This window comes from Liolophura sinensis, chromosome 3 (assembly GCF_032854445.1).
Source record: "Liolophura sinensis isolate JHLJ2023 chromosome 3, CUHK_Ljap_v2, whole genome shotgun sequence".
In the NCBI taxonomy this organism is placed as follows: domain Eukaryota; kingdom Metazoa; phylum Mollusca; class Polyplacophora; order Chitonida; family Chitonidae; genus Liolophura; species Liolophura sinensis.
Window position 1 is genome coordinate 9,030,090 of NC_088297.1, and position 27,342 is coordinate 9,057,431.

Genomic DNA, 27,342 nt, shown 5'->3' on the forward strand with positions numbered 1-27,342 from the left:
AACATATGACGTTCTGACTATAGCGTCTTGTGGAACAGTACGTGTATAAATCCAGTATATTCACGTGGCATGCAACCTACCTTGCTGGAGATAAACAATTTTCAGTGGAGGACTCAACAGCTCAGATATCCTGCTTATGATCATTTTCTTGTCGAGTAGCATACGGCAAAGATACATTATCTGTATATTTATGAAGTAAAATTTATGAAGAGATGTCTGTAAAACGAGGATAAAGTACGGACTAAGAGATCCGTGTCCTTGTGAGAATGTTACTGACGCCATTATTAAAGTGGTGACTTACACGAAAACTAAGCAAAGAATAATTGCCAGTCCATAAATACTGACTTTATCGAGCATCAAGTGTAACACACATCTACTTGGCACGCACTGGCCAACAAACAATTTCTCTCTCTAATTCATTCAAGTTAATCATTCGGTAATGTTGCGCAGTACGTTCTAGTGCTGATTTGCAGTGCTTACGTTGTTTTGCTTACACTGAAATCGGTCACCTAATACGAACGTGGCAGAAAGGTTGTTTTAACGAAATTACTGTTCAAGGTAACACTCAAACAGATTTTTGTCGTTTCTTTTTAAATCAGCAAATAAGAACGCAATACACAACTAGGCATTCAGAGAATACCGGTAGCTCGCCTGATTGAACAGCTCGTAAAATTGCATATGTTCAAGTCATGTGTTACATTCAAACACTGAACTCTAAACAAACAAAAAAACTAGAATGACTGACACTGTCATACACAGATATTATACTCTAATTATATACTGATAAATTCTTTCATTAAATCAACAGGAAGCACCCAAATTTTTATACTATCACAATTATCACTGTTTATCGTAAGGATTGTAGAGCACTGGCTTTATATGTTATGGAGTTGTAAATCATTGCGGTGGCAAAAAAACACTGTGGGGGAGGAGTGCATGCACAGCTTTACCACAGATGTCTTTGATATGCAAAGAATGCGAACTGCATTTGGCAATCCATGTTTGGGAGGACATTTCAACGCTGTGAATGGCCAAGAAAAATGTTGGGCTTCCTTGGTCTTTGATATGCAAATCGCCACTGATGATTGGCTATCTGTGTACTACAGCTGGCCACTGCAAACCTTTGATTAGCCAAACACTTCAACCAAACAGTTTAACGGGACACCGACACTGCCACCAGCAGCATCAGATCCCCCTCTCACAATACCTTTCCTTACTTCGTAAGGTGAGCTAAGAAGTAGACTTTGGAGCATTCTGTTATATGGAGCTTGGTAAAGGGTTCTGTGTTCTCAGAAAAGAAATCGTTTCTAGGATTCACAACAAAAATTGCAGCCGAATGCAGGCGAAATACGTGAATGTTCTTCTGGCATTTGCTCTGCATTGTTCTTTAAAGTGGTATTAAAAGGATAAAGCAAGATCAAAATACGAAATACGAACAACCAATCTTAAAGCATAATGAAAATATGAAATACGAACAACAAATCTTGGGTATATTTGTGTTACAAGTGCTTGTTTTTGATATATTCAAATTCACTACTATCCAGTGTATTAACTTACACACGCGGCCATTTTACTGGAAAGACAAGCCGACTTGCCATCCGTCGAGGCGCCTCAATCCCACTGATTTAAGCGACTTTTGGTCAGCATTGGTCAAGAGGGATTAGTTTCATTGCTTATAAAATGCATGTTATCGGCACAAGTGTAGGCATCAGATCGTAACACATACCGGCTACGTGATGAACACAGTAGCTGAAAAGCCAAATACTGACTTTGAAAAGACAATAATTTAGTCGAAGTTACTGCTCAAATTGCATGTACAGAACTTCTTTTATTGCAAGTTTTTACCATTTTACATAACACCATAAGCTACGGGCTTGCTCATTTCTCCTTTATCATGTTCCTACCTGTAAAGAGATGTTCATTTGGAACTGTCACGTATCTACATAGCAGTCTGACACACAAAAACATGATATTCGATCTATAAAGCGATCTAAAATTATTTATGGTAACAGGAAATGATTAAAAATTTGATGAATTGGACATCAAAATCTTTAAACGTCAGTATACAACTTTTAGAAACCTCCCAAATAATGCAGTATAATATATCATAAAATTGGTTCTTGGTATACTTATTCCGTGTACAGAGCTACGTTTTTGGTGATAAAACAAGGGCAAATGGCCAAATATCTGTCTACCTTTCAAGCCTAGAGGTAAAACATAAGTTTTCTTCTTAAAATACAAGTATAAAATAAAATATACCTGACACTAAATACATTAATAAGTGTATTTATTACATAGGTGTCTTACGCCGTACTTATCCCGGGAAAACCCATGACCATCAACGCGTTGCTGAGAAACTTTCTCTCACGCAAGGCATTACATGGTATTGAACACTACGTCAGGGACGTCAACGTCTGGGACCGGACGTATGAATTAAACAGCTATGACGATAAACATGGGAAAATAGTCACGTACTTGACTACACTTCAGGCCTAGAAGTAAAAGACACAAGTTTCCTTATTAAAACACAAGAATAAAACAAAATATGCCTGACGCTATAATAGTACATGCTACACTTTCTTCTACATGTCCGGATGGGACTTCAATGATCACTAGGCCAGGGATATCAACGCCTCCTATTGGCAGTGTCATACACATGACATCGCCTTTTTACATAAATGAGATTTCTTCACGCAGCATCACCCGTGCTCTTTCTCCCGGTCGCCTTTTGCTGTTCTTGTAACTGTTTCATACGCCACTGAAAAACAGCTTGACTTCGGTTGAATGCTCGGGAATAGGCAATGGAGCTGGGATAACCGCTCTCTGTCAAAAAACGGTCTATAAAATACCGGAACTTTCGAAAGGTCACGGCCTCGTAGTCTTTGCCGGACTCGCTGATGAGTACGCGCCAGAACTGCTCGAGGTACGCGTCCAGTTCTTCCGGTGGAATTGTCTCGATCTGTCTTGTCTCCTTGTAACAGCTCCACAGCCAGCGTTCCAGAGTGGTTACCTTCTTCGTCATGTCAGTGATCGTTTGCCGCACTTTGGATTGTGCCCCTGGGATCCTGGCCCGAATGGTTTCCGGGTGAAGGCGAGGGGGGAAGGTACTGGGATAGATGTGTCGTAGTTGTGCTAGCCTCTCTTCGTCAGAAAGCTCTGAAACAGCTAGACTCGATGATTCACCCGATGAACGTTGAGGAACATCTTTAGACTCGATCTTTATCGCACCTGGCAAAACCAAAGGAACACGTGATCCATAAATATGTGTTGCTAAATGAAATGAAATCCAGAATCATAATTCGACATTCGCATACCAGACGTTCAGCTCAAAGCACATGTCACAAAAAAGGTTACAAACGGCGAAAACAAAAATCTCCGAACCATGAGACCACTGCGCGGCACAATAGTTATCAAAGCATCTAACACCAACCTAGTGTATTTGATCACTAACTGCTGACTGCCTGCACCAGACCCGAAGGTGTATAACTAGCCCTTGGTCAGAAAAAATATTACTGGCAGAACTCAAGCTCAAAATGAATCAGCTTATAGCTTATATTTACTTAAAACAAAGCTGTAGGACCAAACTTTTTGTCCCTCACAAGTCACCCAATCGAATGAAGTTCAAATAATGACACAAGCAGTCCACTGTCAATTGTACAGTTTAATACACGGATAACTAGCATGGCAACCACGTTGGATATATGGAAAAAATATCGTATTGTTCTCGACATAGTTACTAAAATTTCACACTATATCCATGTGTCCCCGTTCTCAAAAACAATCGTGTCCAAAATTACATCCACAGAATCCAAGTTGCGCAATTTGTATAAATATATATACCAGATTACCCCTGATAGGCATGTTAGTGGATGTTGCAAATGTTACAGTCCATTTTAGAGAATGCACACTATATAGTTATCAATCAACATTATCGTTTTATCTTCAGAAAGAGTCAAGACAAAATGAATTTATACACAAGCCCTTGACAGAGACAATGAAGCAGTTTACACGAAATTAGCTTTGTTGCTGCAAATACTTCGCTAGAAGCGCTGCTCTCTTGCTCAGAACACTGCCGAAACTCAACACACAAACCTGACATCTACTATATGTGAAATATACGAACTCTCGACTTCTGATACAACAATGCAAAAAAGCAAATAAAAATATTCCTTAATATACTGTATTTTTCTGTAAGTGGAAGCAAATACACCTCGTGTAACACATCCCATACAAAACCGAGCCAGAATATTAAAACCTATGTTCCTTTTATATACTGCCATTCCACTTCTTACTTTTCTTCATTTCGTTTTTTCAAAACTGGCACGCACTGTATTATCACGGAAAGTTATGCATAGTACTATGTAACTGTTTCACTGATGTCAATGCCAAGGTTAACCGGATTTGCCAATTACATGCATACCATGTCCACTTCATTTCCTTAATGCGGGTATCTGTGATAGCAGAAAGGCATAAACAGTTTCTGAAAATGAAGTATAGCGGCTGTATAAAAGACGGTCAACCAATACGCTTCAATCAATCTTTCGTTAGGTCTGCTTTAAAGTATTGGGCAGTTACACTGTTCTAGTCGTGTAACATTCCCATTACCAGTGACGTCTAATATATTGAAATTAACCTCCCTGCTCTTTTTTTTGAAATCTAATTATGCTTTAATACGTCTCTGTCCTGGGGCCTGTAAATTATTACCTTTTAAGCATTCACATGGACAGTCAGAAAAAAACCGTAAATGATGTAAACCGACAAGAGGCCAGTGTCGTAGCCGTTCTGGTTTTTAATACATGTCTCCTTGTGGTAAGAATTATGAGCTAGCTGGAAGACTTTTTGTTTCAGTGCCATCAACAAATGGGTTCTACACTGTGCAGTTTATTTTGTAATTTGTTACGTTTCCGTGGCGTTTGTACCAACAAAGTAATGGTACAGAACGGAGGTATTTCCGTGTGAAAGAAGAAAGCGAAGAGTTTTAACCGCAGTTCAAGATCTTTGTGTCCATACAACAGTACAACAATTATGGACTCCTTTGGTATACATCATCGATAGTATTATATAAGTGTGAACAGTTACAGACATCCATGTACTCATCAACGGTAAGGTCAGCCAGAGACCACATGAGTACTGACTGTAAAATATAATCAAATACTACACGACATAGAGAGTAAAACCAAAGCAGCGATCACCGTGTGAAAAATGGTCGCATAACCGGTAAAATAGGGCAGCAAATAACACACCCCCTCTCTTATGGCTGAAAAATGTCTGTAGAATACACAAAAAAATGATCAGCGATATAACGTAACTTTATTTGTAAAACACAATATATGAAAACTCCGAGAAGCAATGTTAAGTTCCAAATATGCGAAACTGAGTCATCAAGAGCAAAAAGGAGTCACTAAAAGCAAAGTGAGTTACAAAATGCAGATTGAGCCATCAAATGCCATCTGAGATGTGCGGAATCATTGGAAATTCAAGGCAAGCCAACAAGTTATTTCAAAATACAAAAAAAATCTCTTCATCTGCTGCAAAACAACTTAGCAGTGGTTTTGCATTGCACACCGACTCTTTCACCAAAAATTGTTCAGAACATTTGATAACAAACTGAGAGTAAATTATTGTTTTCTACTTCGTATCCACACGGGTAAATATATAAAATCAAGGCGGGTCATTTCTAATCACAGTGTATTTACGACACCTCAAAGAAGTTCGCCGTCAAAGCCGTCGTGCAAACCAGTTCGAACGTTAATGCTCAAGCACGTAAGGTGTACATGTATTTAACAAATATATGTGGTGCGGATGTACAACATAATTCGTGAATACATCCAAACCCTGTTGTTTGGAGAAAACCTATCCGTGCTGCCAATAAACAGCTTCATTTCAATCTGGTGGATTCACAAACTCAAGATAACATAGGTTGGATATTGAAGAGCTTTGCCCTGAATCGCAATCTGTCGTGGACAAGTATACGCCTTATTTGAAGACTTCCTGAAAGCGCTACGTGGCTTTGGGGTTAGCTCCGTCCCTGCAGTATAAGCAGATTCACACGAAATTGGTATGCGCTCTGGCTTTGCGGAAACGCGTGAGAAGTAGTGATAGACTCTGGGTAATCATTCGCCACCAAAAAACGATCCAGGCAGTAGCGGTACTTCCTGAAGGACACAGGCAGGAAATCCGTGCCGTTTTCCCGGACAAGAACCTGCCAGAACTCGGCCAGATAAGCGTCCAGTTCGGGTGGAGGGATTGTCTCGATGCGCCTGGTTTCGCCGTATTTACTCCATAGCCAACGTTCTAGCGTCGCCACAGCTCGCACCATCTTTGTGGCGGTCTGACTGGATACGCGCGGTACACGAGCTCGTATCGAGCTAACGTGTAAACGAGCTGGGTAGGTACAAGGGTAGAGATGGTCGCGCTTGGAGCCCATGTCTTCTTGAGATGGATCTGTTGGCTGCCTTGGCATTCCTTCGCCAACAACGCCAGCGGGGCTCCCAGAAAAGGCCGCCCAATGACCTGACAAACACAAACAATACACTGGTTGAGTCACTGACTAGTTGGTTGAGTGGGACGAACACGTGTGTATGGTCTGCCACATGCATAGGCTTATTCGTAAATCAATCTCAGTCTAGCACATTTACACCGAAAGTTTGAGTTCCAAACTAAAACAGAATGAAGATACAGAATGAGGGCGCTATTTTACTTGGGAGTGTAAATGACATGTCATATCCACTATTCCGCGCCGAGTTTACTGGAACAATATAAGGTTAACGAATACAGGGCGGAAGAACCTTCTGCAGAATAATGTGACGAGTGTGATACTAACTCTTCAGAAACTTACGGCTGTCATTGAAACCAGTCATAAAACATTTTTGTGACTTTGAATTTGAGATTTATTAATTTTTTATTTTTATTTTGATAGTTGGACAATCATGAATGATACAACATTGATCACGCCTCTTGCTGCCATGTCTCAATGCCATTTGATTTATTTATTGATTTATTTATTTATTTGATTGGAGTTCGACTCAAGAATATTTCATTTATTCGACGGTGGCCAACATTATGGGGGGATGAAACCCGGGAGAAACCCACGACCATCCGCAGGTTCTGACAGGCTTTTCTACATACGATCATGTTATTTGATAAACGGTGATAAGCAAAATGACCTGCTTATAGTAAAACATATTCTGAGAGAGGCGTAGATCACCCGAATCAGTGTACATAAAGACATGCAATACTATCCTACAAACACGTGTAGACATACCATCACCTCTACTAGGTAACTGTGACTATGAAATGAAGGTGATGGATTTGAAAAATTTAAGTCGACATTAGTTAATACTAAATTTAACGTAACATGCACAATAAGGAAGCAGTGTACTTTGTGTATCAAATCCATAACTCTGTTAGGCCTAAGGCAGTGTACTGTGTATGGTAACCGACTAGCCCAAATCCACAACTCTATTACGGCTAAAGCAGTGCACTGTGTGTGGTAGCCAACTAGCCCAAATCCACAACTCTATTACGGCTAAAGCTTTGCACTGTGTGTGGTAACCGACTAGCCCAAATCCACAACTCTATTACGGCTAAAGCAGTGCACTGTGTGTGGTAGCCAACTAGCCCAAATCCACAGCTGTTAGACTAAAGCAGTGTACTGAATATGGCAACCGACTTGCCCAAATCCACAACTCTATTACGGCTAAAGCATTGCATCATGTGAACTGCACGTTCTTTCGTTTTCTTTGGGTTGTCGAATTTCATCTTCATTTGCACCGCCCGCACAGGTGACGTGGCAGTAAAGCACACATCGCTACGTCCTACAAACTGCCACTAAAGAACATGTAGTGCAGATGTTTGTAACTTCCTGCCTGTTAGTAAACCTGATATGCTGTGACCAATACCCAGTTGAAGAAACTTCGTCCACAGAGATTCTGGATGCTCTGTCCATATTTACTTACAAGAGAATTATGCTCACTCTAAAATTTAAGAAACTTGGAGCTAAGGAGTTTGATGGAATAATCTTCCGTTGACATCTTACTTTTTGCACTAATAACTTGTGACGTTGAATGAAATCGTCACACAACACACAGGATCTAACAAATGTTACCAGGCCAGATATGTACACGTCACATGCAGAACCCTTCGATATATTGCTGTCCAAGTAAGGATAACTTACAAAGTCAAAATTGAAACTATCCCTATTGTCATCAAGTCTGCGGGAGAGGAAACCGTTTTGGTATTTGTACAAATATCGGTCCAGGTAAGATATACCATCTGGAGAGTGTGTGGGTTCCTTCACATCGAGCGAAGGTAGGTAAATATCTTTCACAGCCTTTGCTATATATGGACTGTTTCAAGTCACCAGATCATCAATATACCATTTAGTGAATGAGACAGATCAAGCCTGGTGAGGATTACTCCTTAATAGCTTCTGCATAAAGTCGTATTCACATAAAAACAGGTATAGGTAAGCCAAAAGGGAGGAGGGGGGAGGTCACAACTTGTACCGAATACCTTTACACTGTCGATATATGGTTTCCCCGAATTTCACATAGATGTTATCAATGCGAAATTCAAGCAAGTCAATAAACATGGAAACATCCCATGAATGGTAACGCTTGTACGTAGTGGAACAGAAGCAGGCTTTGTTACCGGTGGCTCCTATTAGTTCAGACATATAAACACTAAAAGACATTCCAGCCACAACACTTAACATCAGTGCTCTGTTTGTTTATTGGAGTCACTTGATTTAATGTTGCTTTAAACGATACTTACCTGTTATACAAAAATTCTTTCGCAAGATCGACTGAGTGAATGCTCCTGATGGGTTACCACGGTGATGCGTCCTGCTAAACACATTCCACCACGTTACACAATAAACCCACCTTGCCAACATTTAACGCTTCCTACCCTTAAGACATAGGCCTACTTTCGAATCTATACAGTACACGAACTGTACTCAAACTGAAGTCTTGTGTGTGATGTTGCATTTATTTATTTATTTGACTGGTGTTTTACGCTGTACTGAAGAATATTTCACTTATACGACAGCGGCCAGCATTATGGTGGGAGGAAAACGGGGAGAGTCCAGAAGAAAGCCACGATCATCCGCAGGTTGTTGACAGACCATCCCACGTGCGGCCGGAAAAGAAGCCAGCATGAGTTGGACTTGAACTCACAGCGGCGACCGCATTGGTGATAGGCTTCTGGGCCATTGCGTCGCGCTGGCGTGTTAATCTCCTTGGCCACGGAAGCCACTGTGATGATGTAGTTGAGACTGAACTATATTCTATGCACACAGTTAAATCAGTTTCTGTATTTGGCAAAAAGGGTTTAAATTTCGTCACATTTATGGTAACACAATGATCTGCGTTGTGAAGGGAAAGCGGATAACACCAAACTGGATACGTTCTTTAACACTTAAAACTGACACAAAATCAAGAGCTACAACAGTGTCCGCCATACCACACTGCTGTCACATCATGGTTTGCACAACGATGTTTTGTCACAAGGATAAAGGGGTGGAACAGTTGTTGTTTTATGTTTATTTCAATGCTTACTGATAGATCACTCTACACGAAGCTCACCTCAACAAACTGAGGACATCTAAGCATGCGTCATTCTTTCTTGAATACAAACGGTCATCATACTTGGCGACACAAGTCAAACTTTGCCAAAAATAACGCCTACGATCCAGTTGTAAAAACACACCTCCTTTTATTTGTACTAAAATACGTGAGGGAATACCACTTAAGCCTGACTCGTAACCATCACAACAGACGTTGGACGTGTACTAAATCCATTTCAACATCTCAATGCATATCTACCCTCCTCTTTGATGAACGCTTCACAGGGACAACAAAGAAGGCGTTTACGTAATTATTTCATTACTTTACACATTCGCAGCGAAGAGAGGAAGTTTGCAGTTAAGCATTTTTCTTAAACTTCTCCTCCAGTAATTTCAGCCTCGTTTTAAACGCAGCCCTGCTTCTGGCGAACATGTCCGATGTGGAAACGCAGATGGAGTAGCCGGTCTCCTTCAAATAACGTCCGATGCAAAAACGGTATTTTTTAAAACCTGACGGTTCATATTCCCTTCCGGATTCCTTCTTTAAAATGTAGTAAAACTCGGCAAGGTACGCGTCCAATTCTGCGGGGGGTATGCTCTCTACCTCGCGGGTCTCTCGGTATTTGCTCCAAAGCCAGCGCTCCAAAAGCGCAACCGCTCTCACCAAGTCTATCATCGTGCGCACGTGCACCGCGGTGCGCCGCTCCACTCGGGCCTTAATAACCTTCGTTTCTAGCCGGGTTGGATAAACTGCTGGGTAAAGATGACAGAGTTCAACGAGATCAGAGCCAGGGTCGTCCACTGCGCCGGAAGTGGATGGTAAAGCCAAAATACTACGTCGAGCTGGTGAAAATAGAATAAAAGAAGACGCACGGTATTACTGAATTGTAAAATTTCAGATTCAACGGCTTCACCTCCACACAGCCGCCAATTTGTTAAACTGTTTCTGATTCGCTGAATATACCAAGACAAATGAACGCATACAAATCAGGCAAGAGAGCATGTATGGACGTATTGTTTTACAGTTTAACTGTGTGTGACGTTTATCGTGTATCCGCTGTATACACCAAAAGATAGCTAGAAAAAGCCAACACTATTAAATGCTGCTCAGACGTGACATATCGGACTACGTATATCTAAGACGCCTAGATATAGATTCTTTCTTGTGCCATCGATTTTGGCAGAGGGATACAGCAATACATTACAAAATGTCAATAATACCAATATCAATCTAAGAAAATAGTGGCCGAATACCAAGAGTCAAAATGTTCATTCAACATAACCACCCAATGTACAGTGTAGAAACTGCGGGTTGTCTGCATTGTGTTAAATCTAATCTCATCCAATCTCATATATCCAATCACTAAACTGCATATATGAGCATGTGCAATGAAATCGCAACAGGCCTGCTCTGAATTATCTGCCTTGTTACGCGACAGCGAACTATGAGGTAACGCCAGATTTGGTTTTGAGGCGTGAAACTACGAGAAATGGGACCTCGTATATTAAAGCACAAAGTATGTATGTTATGTTACCCAAGTGAGGAAAATTTTCTAGGCAAAAGACTGTTAAAACAACATATCAGCCTTTCAGAGCCGTGGAAATGTCTATTGTATTTAATTGGGGTCAGGACTTTAAATTTACCTCTGAATGGATTAAAAGTTTAGCCTGGGCTTTCCACGTAAGTTTACCAAGTAAAATCTATCCTAAAGCTTATGCGGCTTTCAATTTGCCATTAGACATTTTCTGCGGTTTCAACTATTCACAGCTTTAAACGCGCCCTTTAAAGGGGAGAGTGGCCTGAAGGGAGGTAATTCAGCACGGTCCTACAGAACTATATTCTGGGATACACAACATATAAAGATGGATGACACACGATTTCACTTTAGATGCTGATTAAATATACACGCCGAAACCTTTATTTGTATCTTTAAGGCATCATTGTAACCTACTGACTGCTTCTAAATCCGTCCTAATAATCTGCTTGATCTACTTGCTAAGTTCTCCGATGGTTTGCGTTGCACGTTATCTGGAAATCGGTCTCCCGACTGTTGACTTGGAACTTCGATTACTGTTGACGACTGGTAAGCGAATGTCAATTTAGAGGCCTTGAATTATAGATCCATTTAGTTTGTTTATTAATTCTTAGCTGTTATTTGAATCGCCTCGGTACGTTACTGACACTCACAGGAGTATATTCATTTATTTGATTACACAGAGTGAAAACCCTAGACAGGATGGCTGTGAAGATTCTAAATGTGAGTGGAGAAACCCCATCTTCATGTAATCAAGACAACATTATCTACGTTGATTTATTGAGCCATACATGAGAAGTAGTGTACTGAGATACGGTGTCAGGAATAAATTTATTTGACACCCAACGTGGAAGTGCCAGCGCCAAAAAAAAAAAAAAAAAAAAACTCCATGCACATCGACTTGTTAAAGTTATCGAGGGGACTGTCATTTGGCTGTTTGGCTACGATTGGCTGTTGAAAGGGTAGGTTTCTGAAGACTTTTATATGTACAGTAACGCAAGCGTGATTACGAAGCTTATATAACGGTTTTATGACAGCTAATGTTAAAGCTCTTTCCTCTCGCTGAAAAGCAATTATAATGCAATAGACTACAGTACGGAGAGGAGAACGAGAGCAAGCGACAACAGTAACTAGCGTAACTAAGATTTTGCTCTATTTCTGTAACTGCGTAAAAGAAAAATCAACGAGTTCCAAACTCACACTAAAAGTTAATCTGTGGATTCCTTCAACCTGAATGACTATGGGAGAATGACAGATTCCCCCATCAACATCAAAAGGACATAGTAGCAGACTTGTATTAGAAAAACACCGTTTAATTTCCACTGAAACTGTTCCAAATATTCGGCACTACTGCACACATCTACATATCACAAAGAGTACAGAATCGTTTATTTGACGGTAAACCTCTTACCGAAAGGCACATAACTGTACACTAGTCACAAGACTTACAGCAGCATATTTTTCCCGACATAATACCGATATATTTGAAATTGTGTAGTTCACAATTTTTAGGTGTTATAGTATCCAAGCAAATATTATATACTTACAGAACTTCACAAAATCAAAACTATCCATAAACATATCAACATTAAAATTAGTAATTTAGCTTAGTTAAATTATCAAAGCCTATAACGAAACAAGGATATCGTAAAGGGTACTGTATCCAACAGAATTCACCACATTTCTCCCTAGTCTGTCTGACGATGGGATAAATTAACTGAACAATGAACTTCATACACTTCAAACGTTGTATTAGCCATCAGGCTGCGACATTTTCGATTCAATACTGAATCGTGAAAACCCAAGATATAATTAAAGGCGTACAGAAAAGAACTTAAAACCAGATCATCGACGACAGTGTGATATCTGGGAAATGGTCACACGTAAGATAATTTTTTTCACATTTTTTTTGTTCGAAGCAACAAAATACATGTGTAAACAAAGTGGACGTCAGTAATTTGGGAACTTGAAGGGCAACACCGTGACACAACTCGTAATATTTTTCTTGTGTTACTTCGTCAACGTCACATACAAGCAGTTGCAAGAAGAAGGCAATCGAATACATCCCACGGATACGCCATGGATTAAAAACCAAGTCATTACGTCTTCCTGAACAGATCAACCAGCTCTTGATACCGGCGCTTGAAGGCTTGCCGACTCCCTTCAAACATGGACGACGTCACCAGACAGTGAGCGTAGCCGTTCTCTTTCAGAAACCGTCCTATGCAAAACCGATATTTCTTCAGGGTAGGCGGCTCATAGTCTCGACCAGATCCCTTTTTTAGGACTTGATAAAATTCCTGGAGATACTGGTCCAACTCTGCCGGGGGTATCTTCTCCACTTGCCGCAGCTCGTTGTATTTGCTCCACGTCCACCGTTCAAGCATAGACACAGCCTTCACCATGTCCAGCACGGTACTCGTAGCCTTTGGTCCTCCCGCGCCCTCTACTCTGCCCTTGATAACAGTTGTATGAAGCCTGGGTGGAAACAGTGATGGGTAGAGGTGTACCAACTCCTGGAGGTCCTCAGAAACAAAATCCAGGTTTCTTTGAGAAGAAAATCCAGCCGTACGTTCAGTATTAGGCAGTCCTGACAAAAACAAAAGAAAACGGACTACATTACTTTTGACCTAAATTCACGGTCTCATCAACGTCCGGTGTTATGAAACTGGAAATGGAAGAGGCGTTAAGGCCCTGAAAGTCCGTAAGTCATGTAATCGTAAGTCATGTAATTTCGCGAAGATTTATTATTTATTTGATGGAAGTTTTACGTCGTACTCAAGAATATTTCATTTACACGACGGCGGCCAGCATTATGGGGGGAAGAAACCGGGCAACCACGACCATCCGCAAGTTGCTGGAAAACCTTCCCCGTACGGCCGGAGAGGAAGCCAGCATGAGCTGGACTTGAACTCACAGCGACCGCATTGGTGAGAGGCGCCTGGGCCATTACGCTGCTCTAGCGCGGTAACCAACTGGGCCACGGAGGCCCCAAATTTCGCGAAGAGGTAACGGTAATAGGAATTCATGCCACCCGAGAGCCGTTGCAATTATGGTAATAGGAAGACCCAAAGTGTCATCAATGATGCATTTGAATGCAAATTTGAATGTTAAATTTAAATCATGGTCATCTAGTAGTCATCGTCAAACAAGCTTCAGTTCTACTAAACAATGCATCTGGAATACTATATTATTTATAGTACAGTATTAATATTATAATATTTTGCTAAAGGAATACTTAATCATATACCTAGGACAATACAAATCGAGACGTAATTATCCAGAAACGGTGTAAATTATGTATCTATAATGGAGATAACAGTAAACAAATTCTATAGTCACTTCAACAGCTAGTTGTACCAATACAGCTGACCGACGCCATACAAGTTAAAATTTCTTCACGCACAGCAAAGCGCTGAATGAGCATCAGTCAAATAAATAAATAAATAAATAAATAACGAAAGTTACCATAAAACTTAAGCCTATACAACACACAAGACACGATAGCTGGAACGATATAAAGAAACCAGCATAATCCATTTCTAACTGAATACTTGGCAACCCACCAGTTGCTTCCTGATCTCATCGAAACTTGCGACGTGACTCAGTATGTGATTTACGATCTCTTACACCTGGGACTTCAACGTGTACTTTATTGTCTCTTACATTAGCTTTACACGAAGATGTAGTGCACGTCGACTTCGTGCGAACTCCCTGGAAGACGTTATTCGCACTGGATAGCCATTCTTCGTCAAAAACTGGTCCAGACAATGTCTCATCTTGAAGAGTGTCTGGTGGCCGAAGTCTACTCCGTTCTGACGGACGAGAATTTGCCAGTACTCCTCAAGGTACCGATCCAACTCTGCAGGCGGAATGGCCTCGACCTGGCGGTTCTCGTCATGTTTGCTCCACAGCCAACGCTCAAGCGTGGACACGGCACGGATGATGTAGGATGTGTTCTTCGCATCCATCTCATCCGCGCCAGGAATCCGAGCTCGTATTTCCTGTGCGTGGAACCGCTGAGGACTTGTGGCTGGATATAGATGGCGCAGTTCGGCTCCACTGTACACATCAGAAAGCATTGGAAAACCTCTCCCGCTAACGACGGTCCTGATGGCACCAATACCTGCACAGGGCAAATAAGACGAGTTATACGGTGTAACTGTACCTGCTGAAATCACAATAAGCACTAAACAGTACTATCATATCTAACTGGGCGATTCTTAATTTTCATTGGCCAATACAGAACCACAAGGATTGTGATATTTCGCAATGACTGGTGTACAATGATAACCAAGCGGTTCAAGCAATTCCATGCCACTCACAAAATAATATCCCACGTTCGTAAGGCAAAGGCCAAGGATGTTTTACACCTATTTACACGGTTATAGAAAATCTGAATCTATTCATTTGATTTATTTTTCTTTCCTTATATCCTGGGCCTGTTCGACGTGCCTAGTTGGAAACGTACTCTTCCACTACTTGGGTGATTAAGGTTTAACAAGGGCTTACAGGTGCCAATAAGAAATCTGAACTCAAGCATTTTCAAGCAACAGGTATACGTTCATAAGGTTTATTGATTTCTCCCTATAATGTCTTCTCGGTTTGAAACGTAATCTGATTAGATTTTTACTCCCGGTAAGTGTGCTGTTTGTCCAGTGCAAAGCTCATTTCGGTGTTTTCGGAAAATAAGTTGGCCCCGTTCACATGTGTATATCGGAACGAGAGATCTCATTGTTACTTAGGTTTCATCTCACCAATCAACAGAGCGTTATTGGACGGGCTGGAACCAGATCTTTCTTCAGACAATCTAAAAGTCCACACCATACAGAGCAAAACCAGAGCAGGGCCGACAGATTGACAGCTGGCAAATGGTCGCACATAACCAGTGAAATACGGTCGCTTCACGATTTACCTTGGTTGGAGTCTTATTTTGCCAGCTCATGTAATGATTAAATAGTAGCAAGTTACACGCCCCCTAGCACCTAGGCAGAAATAGGTGAAAACACTTGCTCCGCTGTTAAATGTAATTTATTAGATGTCACTGGTCCAGTTGTTATTACATGGAGTGCCTACTACATGTAGACCTGGCTTTAGTGAGAATAAAACCTTATAAAGATGTTTCAGTCAGAGAGACTTGTACCACCGTATAGATTACATTGTGAACACATATAGACAGATGGTATCACATAACATGGTATAAGTACATTTGTGACGCGAAGAATAAAATAGCCTATAAAAAACACGTTATTCAGAAAAAAAATTAATTCCAGAGCAAGAATTAAAGTCTTTCCACGCGAATATTTATAATTACACTGGTGCTCCAAAAATGTTTTACCGAAGTCATGAACTTCTCACGTCTATACGTCACCTTTGACGTGAGCCTCGAGTCTGTTATACACAAAACACATAAAACATACATGTATATTTCAAGATCAGAAGACCTTTTACTGCCATCTTACAAAGCCATATAGATTGTACGGTTTCGAAGGAAAACGTGCACATGTCTGTCTATCTAGGAAGACGGTTGATGTTGAATCCACGACTGAAACAATTCAAAATGCGAAAAAGACTGTCATACAGTCCCAAAAGACTGTTGTGACAGCACCGCTTTTCTGAGACGCGAAAACACAGCCTGACTGTTGGCAAAAGCGGCAGATTTGCTAATGGAGAAAGGGTAATTCAGCTCCCTCAGGAATCTCTCCAGGTACGACCGTAGCTTGGACAGCCGATGGGCGTCATAATTCTCCCCGTTCGTCTTCTTCACTACCGGGTAGAACTCGGCCAAATGCTTGTCCAAAATAGCCGGTGGTATGTTCTCCATGAGTTGGTGGACGCCAGGACTGTTGCCAAAGCAGTGCTCGAAGCTATACACGGAGGCAGCGATTTGTTGAACAGTCTGGATCGGCTTGGTCACTCGGTCCACAATCCTCTCCCTGATGGCCCCGTGTGGTGAGGCTTGTCGGGGGCGGAAGCGGTCCAGACATGATGTTTATTGGCGCGAGTCTTACCGCTGGCCCTGTAGTAACTTTACCATCTAAACTGTTTGCTGAGGGCTGGTCCCGTATGTTCTCCAGGAATTGAGTATCACCTAAACACAAAACAGAAGTGCGTGGGAGTTTAACTGGAAGCTTTAATGGCGTCCTGAAGTGGTGGATATCGTCAAGGGTGGAGCCAGTTTACATTGCCATGCACGCACGGGATTTAGTCACTGATCGCAAAAAACTATTTTCACAAATTGATCAACATGACAACAAAAACTACATGCACTGAGATTACTGACAGATCTGATATGAAGATATTAAAGCATACGATCGTGGTAATACTCTCCTTAGTTTTCTAAACACAGAAGTTAAAAAGAAAACTTGCTGAACACAACATATTTCCAGCCTTTCCCACACTTAATATTAGATGGTCACACTGGGTTCGACAAAGCCAAGTCTCATGTGCAACTTTGGTCGCAGCAATTTAAGCACAGGCTCATTAACATTCACCAGAGGCCATCTGCTTTAACTTCGCAGGCCTATTTAGTCTACAAACTGCAGAAAGCACTGCTCAAAGTCAGCGATGGGTACAAAGGAATGATTGCTTTTATTATTTAAAACACGTGGGACACCAAATGTAAACGTTTCAACCATACATATGAAAATAACAACGACGGAAAATAAAACAACTTTGAAATGGATTTTTTTTTTAAAATCACAATGAGTGCAAATCCTTGCCAGGGGAAACAACAATGCAACAGCATACGAACAAAAAAATAAAAATACAAAAAACACGATTGTGTCCCCTGAAGAGCAGTTCGAATGCAACATTTGCTGACATGAAAACATTTATAGTTCATAAGTTGAAATTACTCTTGCTATAAAGTGGAGTGGAGTACGGAATGTTCAGAATACAACTAGTCATCTAAATTCATGTACACTTAACATAATCATACAGCAAACAAAGGACTGGGAGTAATGAAATACATTACACACTGCATTTGTCAACATCACGCTGCCTGAAGTTCCAAATGCAGAACTGTGGAAATAGTGTACGGTACCATCATGTTTCCTCACAGAGTCCAAAGGTATGCAACACGTGGTTTTAACGAAGCTGTATAAAGAAATTTCCAGTACACGTAAACGGAGAATTTGTAATAAGGGAATGAGTAAAACACACAGCTGAAATCTGCTAACAACGCACATAACATGCCCGCCTTCAGTGTGAACCACATGTAACATAAAATAGAATGTCTCTTCCGTTGGACGTATCCAAGAGCTTATACACAAGGAAGTAAACTATCAACGTCATTATTACTGAGCTATAGGCCATATATTAACGAAAATACGTAACGATCACGAGCCTCATAAGCCATCCAACATGATATACCATCTTATACAGAAAAAATACAGATTTTAGCATGTATAAACGCACTGAAACTGTATTACAAGAGTTCCACCGGCATATCAGGTTAAAGCACCGGATCGCTGAGACTACCAGGCCTACTCACCAATAACTTTGAACGTTCGTATTTATTTAGTGATTTATTTGATTGGTGTTTTATGCCGTGCTCAAGAATATTTCACTTATATGACCGTGGGCAGCATTATGGCAGGAGGAAACATGGCAGAGCCAGGGGGAAACCCATGACCAGGTTGCAGACGGACCTTTCCACCTACGGTCTGAGAGGAAGCCAGCATGAGCAGAAGTTCGTGTGCAGCTCTCTTTATTTCCGCTCAAACATCAAGGGGTTCTTCAAGTACCTTGGGAAGACCGGAGATACTCCTTTATCGTCTATCGATAAACCTGTCGGCCGTCATATATTAAAAGATGAATTCTTCCTCACGGCGGTAAGCAACATTCACACAATCAATAAATAAAATAAAAACAAAACATTGTTATATTTTATGCTGATAGATCCACTGATTTGCTTTACTTAGTAGAATATACGCGTAACTCCCCCCAAAAATCAAGGCTCGCATTTAGTTTTACTACAACACAGATACCAAAATGAAAGCCCTGACTTGAATGGAGGTTACGCGTATGCCCTATTATATTCTACCCCACAAGTATTCACAACTAGGATTGTTTTGCGGATTCAAAAGACTGCTTTTCCTGGAGGGTTTTCTTACTGAGCGTCAATGCTGCCTGACTAACACGGAACTCCGGAGACCGGGTAATGGACAGAGGGTAGCCGAGTTCTCTGAGAAATCGCTCTATGTAGGAGCGAGACTTGGCCAAATGTGGCCACTCGTATTCACTACCATCAGATTTACGTAAGTTCGGAAAGTATGTGGCCAAGTGGGCGTCCAACTCCGCGGGTGGCAAAGTCTCGATGTGTTTATGGCTGCCTGTCTGGGAGGCGATCCAGCGTTCCAGAGACGACACGGCAGTAGCCATATGCGTAACTGTCTGCGGTGGCTTGTCGTAAATGTTCACAATTCTAGATCGCACATTCGCCAAAATGGACGTTTGTAGCGGCGGGTTTTTCTTCGACGCTGAAATTCCTCCGATGGTGTCTGGGATTTGTGAGGTGCCCCAAGCCATCCGAGTCGTCCGCTTTCGGTTCCACTGTCCGCGGTCAGAAGAAGTCGTGCCCACGATAAACAGATCTAAACATAAAATTAGAAGTAGCGTTGTCAGAATCTGCCCTCAACATATGCGTGTAATCGTCAACACTGATCTCAACACTGGGTGACTGTAAGAGCTACGTCATAGTTATAACATGTCACTCGAAACGAATCGTGGCTATTTCACGCACTTGACAAAACACCAATATCTTCTTGTCAAATCATGTGTGTACAACAACGACTGTTAATTGATGCAACGAAGAGGAAGAAATACTAAGAATTTGTGGGCTATCACTTGAACCAATGTCTTGTTTCCTGTTATAGAATACATACACGGGTAACAAATATACGTATCTAATCATATAAATGTACCCAAAACATCAAAAGTTCACGGTGAACTTTATTCGTCACCTTGAAGGTATTGCATCGAAACAATTCCTTCCAAGATTTGAAACTCCCAACCCAGTATTTCTATCACAAAATCCACCTAAGTAATAAATGTTGTTCTCCCTGGTGAAACTGTCGAAATGCATTAAGCAAAGTTTTGGGCAAGATTCCAAATCTTGCACAAATTATTAAATGCAAACGAGGAAAACTTGTGTTCCACCACTAGCACAGATTTCCGTCTTATTAAATCATATGCTTAAATACGTTCGTTTCACTGGTGCTATACTTAAAATAAATGAAGTCTGTTCATCGACGTTACCATGCATCCAGCTTGCATGAACCAATTCAAAATATATTATAAGCCTCACAATCATTCTTCTATTCACTCTGATGAAAACAAAATAACAGTTCAGTTTATGACACATAATTTCCCTTTCATGCACCGCTGAGCTTTAAAACAACACATAATCGTACAAATTAAATAACGTCAATGTAGAAAAAAGAAAACAAATGTTACCTTTAAATTATATTTTGGATACTGCTAAGATCCTCAGTCAGATTCAAATAGGTGTGAATGCTTGAGTACCGGATACTTTGCAAGAAATTCCTTGTAATCGTTTGAAGACAATAACACGTTCATGTTGTAGACCGCCATCATTATGCGCGAAACGTGCATTATGAAGTGCGTCATCACCCAACCTGAGGCACTGTTATGTTATGTAACAGAAATGAAGCCCTAGCTCTTTATGGACACGAAATTTCACCTGTACAGAGAGAAGGAATTTGCAACTGAATTCTCATCCACACTTGGAAATAGTTCATAGCAAACAGGAATCCACTATGTGAGTTTGGATGAAGATCTGGATTTTTCGGCTAAATTTTCACTTTGTACAGTTCAGGAACAATCACGAAGAAACACAATGGTAAATTCCACACCCTGAATCACTTTGTCATGCCGTCGTGTTTCGATGACTGTTTTTCACGCAGTCTGGTCCTGGTGACATTGAAAGCCAAGTGACTGCGGCGGAACAACGGAGATCTTGTGATAGACACGGGATACCCTACTTCTCGCAAGAACCTCTCTATGTATGATCGACACTTGCACAGGTGAGCCCATTCATATTCACTACCGTCCGGCTTTCGGAGGTTTGGGAAAAACGTCAAGAGATGTCTATCTAGTTCCTCAGGGGTCAATGTCTCGATGTTTGTCTGAGAACCCGTCTGAGACCAGATCCAACGTTCCAGAGCAGAGACAGCGGAGACTATGTGGGACACGGTCAGGGTAGGTTTGCCGTCGTCTTTCCGTACTCGACCGCGCACGCTTTCACGTATACAGCGGTGCATGGCTACCATGTCCTTTCTAGTGGTTGTCCTACCACCGTGGTTCCAAGACCTGTCCAAGTTTTGCGTAGGCACATCGAGAGATGAGCGATGTCCAGACAGATCACGGGATGTCACCACGTCCATATTATACAGATCTAAACATAAAATTAAAAGTTGTCAGACTAAATTGTAGGTTTCTGTGGTGCAGTAGTTTGAGTAAACCAGCAAAGCCCATCGATTTGATACATGTTGTATTCCCAAGCTTTCGGATTACATCTTATCAGTTCAAGGTGTTACAGCGGTAAGTGCAAAGGGAATTGTGTTGCATAATGGCTCATATACTCCTCAATGAACACATGTCCATCATCAATGAGTTGTGACCCAAACCACGGGCTGAAGGTTTTGATTGCTTTGGTTGCAGCCAGGTATACTGCCATTGCTCCTTTTGCAAATTATTTTACCAGTGCTAGTTAACATACCATCACACAATATTCCAATTTGTTTGAGCTGGAAGAGATTATGGCAAATAATGATGTGAAAACAAAAAATGCTGCATTTGTGTAGAATTATGCCAATGGTTGCATATTAACTAAACGGAATACCTGAAGATATCTATACATCAAACCTACCAAAAAACCCTATCCTCTGATATTGTACGCCCGAAGTAAACATTTTTTCAGACTGTTCCTGTCGTTTCACTGTGACGTATAATATGTATCCAATCCTATAATTATGTCCTTACCAACTTTCAATCACTAATCCGTACAAATGCACGCCAATGTGATTAAGCCACCGTGCTTGGCGGCGTGTAATTTGTTGCTATTTAGACATTTACATGGAATAAAACTCTTACTGTGGTGACCTGACAAGAAACTTGATTTCACCGGTTACGTGAGACCACTTGCCAATTATCACACTGCCGTCACTGTTCTGGTTTTACTCTCTACGTTGTAGTCTTTTTAAACAATCATGCGGGGTGAAGAGGATTCACATAATCGTGACGTCAAACATTACACTGGCGATGAGGAGTCTCACACATTTACCACTGATAAATATGGTGTACTTACACCCGATGAAAATCCACGAGATCGCGGGCTGCCTCTTAGCGAATATACTCGATTTAAATAGTATACATGTGTATGTGTACAATTGCAACACTGCTGCATCAGTACCGCAAAATTCAACAGTCGACTGCGTTCAGACACTCGTCCGTAATTCTTCCTGCTTTTTCCACACTTTGGATTTAAAAGCTCAACAAATGCCCTTCCATTATACAAACAATATAGGATCACATCTGTATATTAAACTCTTCACTCCATGGGTTTCTGAGCTGTTCTTCATTATTTATATAGGATTGTTCCCCTTAGAGACAATGATTCAGGCGACAGTACAACTATACAGTAGGCACCTCTCCAAAATAGACTGAAACAATCACAATGTTAAACATCTGAACACTCATTTTATTATGCCATCTTGCCAATGCAATTATGACTGCTAAAGTACATTAGACACTGAAAAATGTCTAGGTTTGTATTCTTTGAAATCGCAAAGGCAGAACTGTTCAATATTTGACACTGTATTTATATAAAAGAGAAATCTGTTAGTACAGAATATGCATAAATGTATTAAAAAAGCATCAAAACGAAGCCTTATTTTAAGTCAAAAGTCTGCAGCGCTTCAATGATGTAAACATGTAAGACGGGTTTTTTTTAAATTTAAAAAGAAATTACGCTAGACAAATTAACGATCTGTTTAAGCTAATGACAGCGCAACAATGGCAGCAAAAATTTAACTTCATGTTTAAAAATGACACCAACGTTAAATTCTTCATATAAAAAATAAAAATACGGCTTACCACGAAGAATTATATATAGCTTGCAAAAGATTAAAACAAAGTCGAACGCAATGGTAACGAAAGATCTTTTGCAAAAATCAAGTCATGTACAAATTCAGAATTCCAAACACTACATGATCCACAATTTTTCAGAAACACAATGTCAGACAGACAATCGGATTAAAAAAAAAAGAGGGAATGTGACTTATGAACACCTTATCATTCTGTCACTTTTAGCACTTTTCGGCTAAATCCATAATTATCACCTTTTGTACCCAAATAAAAAGAATAAATTTCTACAAGAAAAAGGAAAATTCTGATTTTGAACACTTTTTAACACGCAGACTCGACAAATATGCGCTTCTCAACCCTAAATTCAACAACTTCAGCAAGAAAATGTTCACCACAAAAAAAAAAATCTTCAAGCTGTTCTTTTGTTGGGATCAGATGACAATTTTCCCATTAAGTTTTTCTTGCTCATGTTGAACGCCAGTTGACTTTTCTGGAACTCTGGTGACCTCGTAATAGACCAGGGGTACTCTTTCTCTCTGAGAAACCTTTCTATGTACGACCGAGTCTTCGACAAGTGAGCCAGGTCATACTCGCTGCCGTTCGGCTTACGGAGGTTACAGAAGAAAGTCGTGAGATGGTCGTCTAGTTCCGTTGGCTGCATTTTCTCGATCTGCTTATGTGAACTGGTCATAGACCACACCCAGCGCTCCAGAGCAGAAACGGCGCTTGTGATTTGAATAACGGTTTGGCGAGGTTTTTGTTGAATATCTGCGATCCTAGAGCGGACATTTGAAATGAAGAAACTTCGCATTTCAGCCGGTACTGTCGAGTTGGAGCTGCCCAGGGATTGGGGTACGTTCCCATGCCATAGTCCACATGCCGACTGCTGGGCTCCCCGAAATTCCAGCCTTGTTGCTGAGTCCGTATTAAACAGATCTAAAGATAGAACCAAAAGTCGTCAGTGATTTTACAGTTTACTCCGGCTTACATACTACACACAGACATTCGACTGATCTTGGAACATGAGCAGTAGACGAGTCAAACGAAACCCGTCTTACATCCTTAAATATTCTCTGACCCCTAATAAGTACCTAAACGTTGATATATCTATGAAGCGTTGGCCCATCGAACATTAGGTTTGCCAAATTTCCAGAAGATGACTAGTACAAATGATGACAGCATGCTCTTAAAAGACAAGACACTCCTCAAATCAGTTAATGAAAACGATCATTATAAAACCAAAAGCTGTTCAATATCGTTTGAGAGTTCCTTTTCTTTTAAAACAGAACGTCTCAATTTATTTATTTATTTGACTAGTGTACTCAAGAATATTTTACTTATACGACGGCGGTAAGCATTATGGTGGGAGGAAACCCGGTAGAGCCCGGGGGAAACCTACAACCATCCGCGGATTGCTGGAAGACCCGCCTCAAGTTGTTGCACCGATGTCAAATACGCAGGGGTCATTTGCAAGTTTTTGAAGTAAATACAGCATGATTTTACGCAAACTTCAATGATTGTCAGGATTCATTCAGTTATACACGGAAACAACTTTAGTAATAACTGTCCTTCATGGGAAAAATATACCTTGTTCAGCGGCTGTAAAAAACATACTAGTCGAAAACATGACGAGCTTAGCGGACCGTGATGTTGTCATTACGTGTCCACACCATATATAAACCTTCACAAAAGCTCCTTTTTCGCATATTTCTACGTGCATTTTGAGCTATCTAAATTTGTGGTATTCACACCCGATAGCACTTCAAGCAAAATGATACCTGATTACAGTTCAACATGGCTGACGTGATCAAACAGGCGCTTCCGCACTTGTAGTTAACTTCTGGCATAACACAAATACAGTGATCGCGACCTTGGCTTAACGCACGGCAACCGCCGCCGGATTTTACCATACATAACAGAACATTCATATAGGAGTTGTTTTACACGCCGTAACTGCTGTGCCAGTCCTAAAGAACTTCATCAAACAAAGACCTTTAGTCTTGCTTATAACCGTCTAAAAGCCATAACCGTTGTATTTTTTGCTCGTGTTCAAAATTCAGAAATATATTTAATCGATGTACTTGTACCTTTACAAACTGCTCTTCCGTTGCTGCCTTTCCCTATTGTTTGCAAATGCCTGTTGACTTGTGAAGAATTCCGGGGACCTGGTGATGGACAAAGGATAGCCACTCTCTCTAAGAAAGCGGTCTATGTAGGACCGACACTTACAAAGATAATGCCAGTCATATTCGCTACCATCAGCTTTACGAAGGCAGGGAAAGAACGAGGCCAAGTGACCGTCCAGTTCTGCAGCAGACATGGTCTCAATTAGCTTGTGAGATTGCGTTTTTGTCCAAATCCAGTTTTCAAGGGAGGAAACAGCCGTGGTCAAATCGCTGACAGACTTGCCCGATACCGTGCAACTTTTTTGAATTCTGCAGCGCACGCTTGCAGTGAAGAAACTTCGGTGTGGTACGTTGACCCTGGGTGATGCAGATGTCCACGGGTTCCATTGCTCACCTTCGTCCTGTGTATGCACTAATAGAGATTTCTTCACTACCAGATCTAAACATAAAACGAAAAGTTGTGTTGTCAGATACTAGATTAGACCCACAGTAAATTATACACTCAATTGTTTTACCTTTTGAATAGCTGTGAGAGGATATTAAGTCGACTCTTTCCCTACAACGCACGAGTCTTGCAATAAACAAGCAAGTCTTGAAATATGCGCTTTGTGAATGTCATCATAATCTGGTACGTTATGTCAATATGCCGTAAGGCAAAGAACGCACGACCTTTAATATGAACTGCATGCAAATGCCATCGGGGCCTAGCTGGGTATTGTTTGTTACATGGCACTTGTTAAAATGCAGTTGGAATTGTTGGTCAGATAGGCACCATGCATTTAACATGATATAGTTATCTTGGGTAAAAAGTGAGAAATAAATGTGATCGTACGAATGCATACTGTCATACTGTTCCGACAAGCAGGGGATGGGTAACATGCAACACTTATCTCTCATTAACAAATGACCTTAAAAATTTAATGACGACTGCGCCACAGGTGGCATTTTGTCGAAGCTCATTGATCATTACAAATCTCATGATTAATCATCACTGTGCCGGGATAAAACGAAAATATGAAATACTACAGCTTGAAGAGTAAAATAAGAGCTGCAACGACAATATGAGAATATGCAAATGGTCACAAGTTAGGAACTCAACCACGGTACAAGTCGCAGCTACAGTATAATATACGTGAGGTCTGGCAGTGGTTTCAGATATAGGAAAGCTTGACTTCTATAGTTTAGGATGATGGGTGTTCAACAGACGAGCTAATGTCAATAACGACTTGCATGTTTAATAAAAAATCTAAACGCAACACTAATCCTCCATGATTTTAATCTGGTTTTTGTTGCTGTTGTTTTTTTGTTGTTGTTGTTGTTTTGGGGGGGGGGGGGGGGTCACGAACTGCATTTTTTTACAGCCTTTCTTTACGGCATTCAAATGGCTATTGGAGAGTTCTGCAGAGTTGGTAATGGACACCAGGTAGCCAGTTCCTCTTAGAAATTGATCTATGCAGGACCGACACTCACTGACACTAAGCGAATTGTACCCTACCATAAGCTTTACCATTTTCGCGGGAGTACACGCTGGTCCCAGTGCGTCCTAATCCAAATTCGGTTCCCAGACCGCGGTCACTTCGTGGATGGACCTGTCCGTCACCTTGCAACTAATATGAATATTTTTCTACATAGGAATGCAGTTCTGAACATAAAACTAAAAGTTGTATCGTCAGATACCAAAAGATATCCAAGCAACAGAGGAGATACAACTTCAATTCGTGCCTTACAATTCCAGAATCTCGCACAGTATACATGCACTTCGAGAACATATGCAACGCCATGAGTTCTAATACCATCTGATCTGAGGGTATCAACGTCAAAATGATTGAATTTTCAACGACTGAGACAAGCCCCAGAACGAATCCACAAATTTAATACGTCCCTCACTGCATAGTACATGGGATGAGAACGCGTTATTGCTTGCTACGAACACTTGAACTGTTGGTCAAATAGACCTTTCCGAACCGTTAATGGAGAACTGTTGGCAGTAGGTCAACCGGGT

General features: G+C 41.0%; 1 protein-coding gene across 3 annotated transcripts in view; it reads right to left on the bottom strand.

Annotated features, from left to right (window-relative positions):
• Positions 1–5,572: 5,572 nt before the first annotated feature.
• LOC135463292 (uncharacterized) overlaps positions 5,573–27,342 on the bottom strand; it is a 49,349-nt gene continuing 27,579 nt past the window's right edge. The window contains exons 4-5 of one of the 3 annotated variants that reach the window (XM_064740551.1): positions 14,770–15,229; positions 13,560–13,693 (exon numbers count right to left, since the gene is read on the bottom strand). In XM_064740551.1, coding sequence (XP_064596621.1) covers positions 13,684–13,693; positions 14,770–15,229 — 470 coding nt within the window. In that variant the 3' untranslated portion in view covers positions 13,560–13,683. Of the gene's footprint in view, positions 6,514–12,399; positions 13,694–14,769; positions 15,230–27,342 lie in introns of those variants that run through there. The other 2 variants (XM_064740547.1, XM_064740549.1) reach the window with 2 other exon arrangements.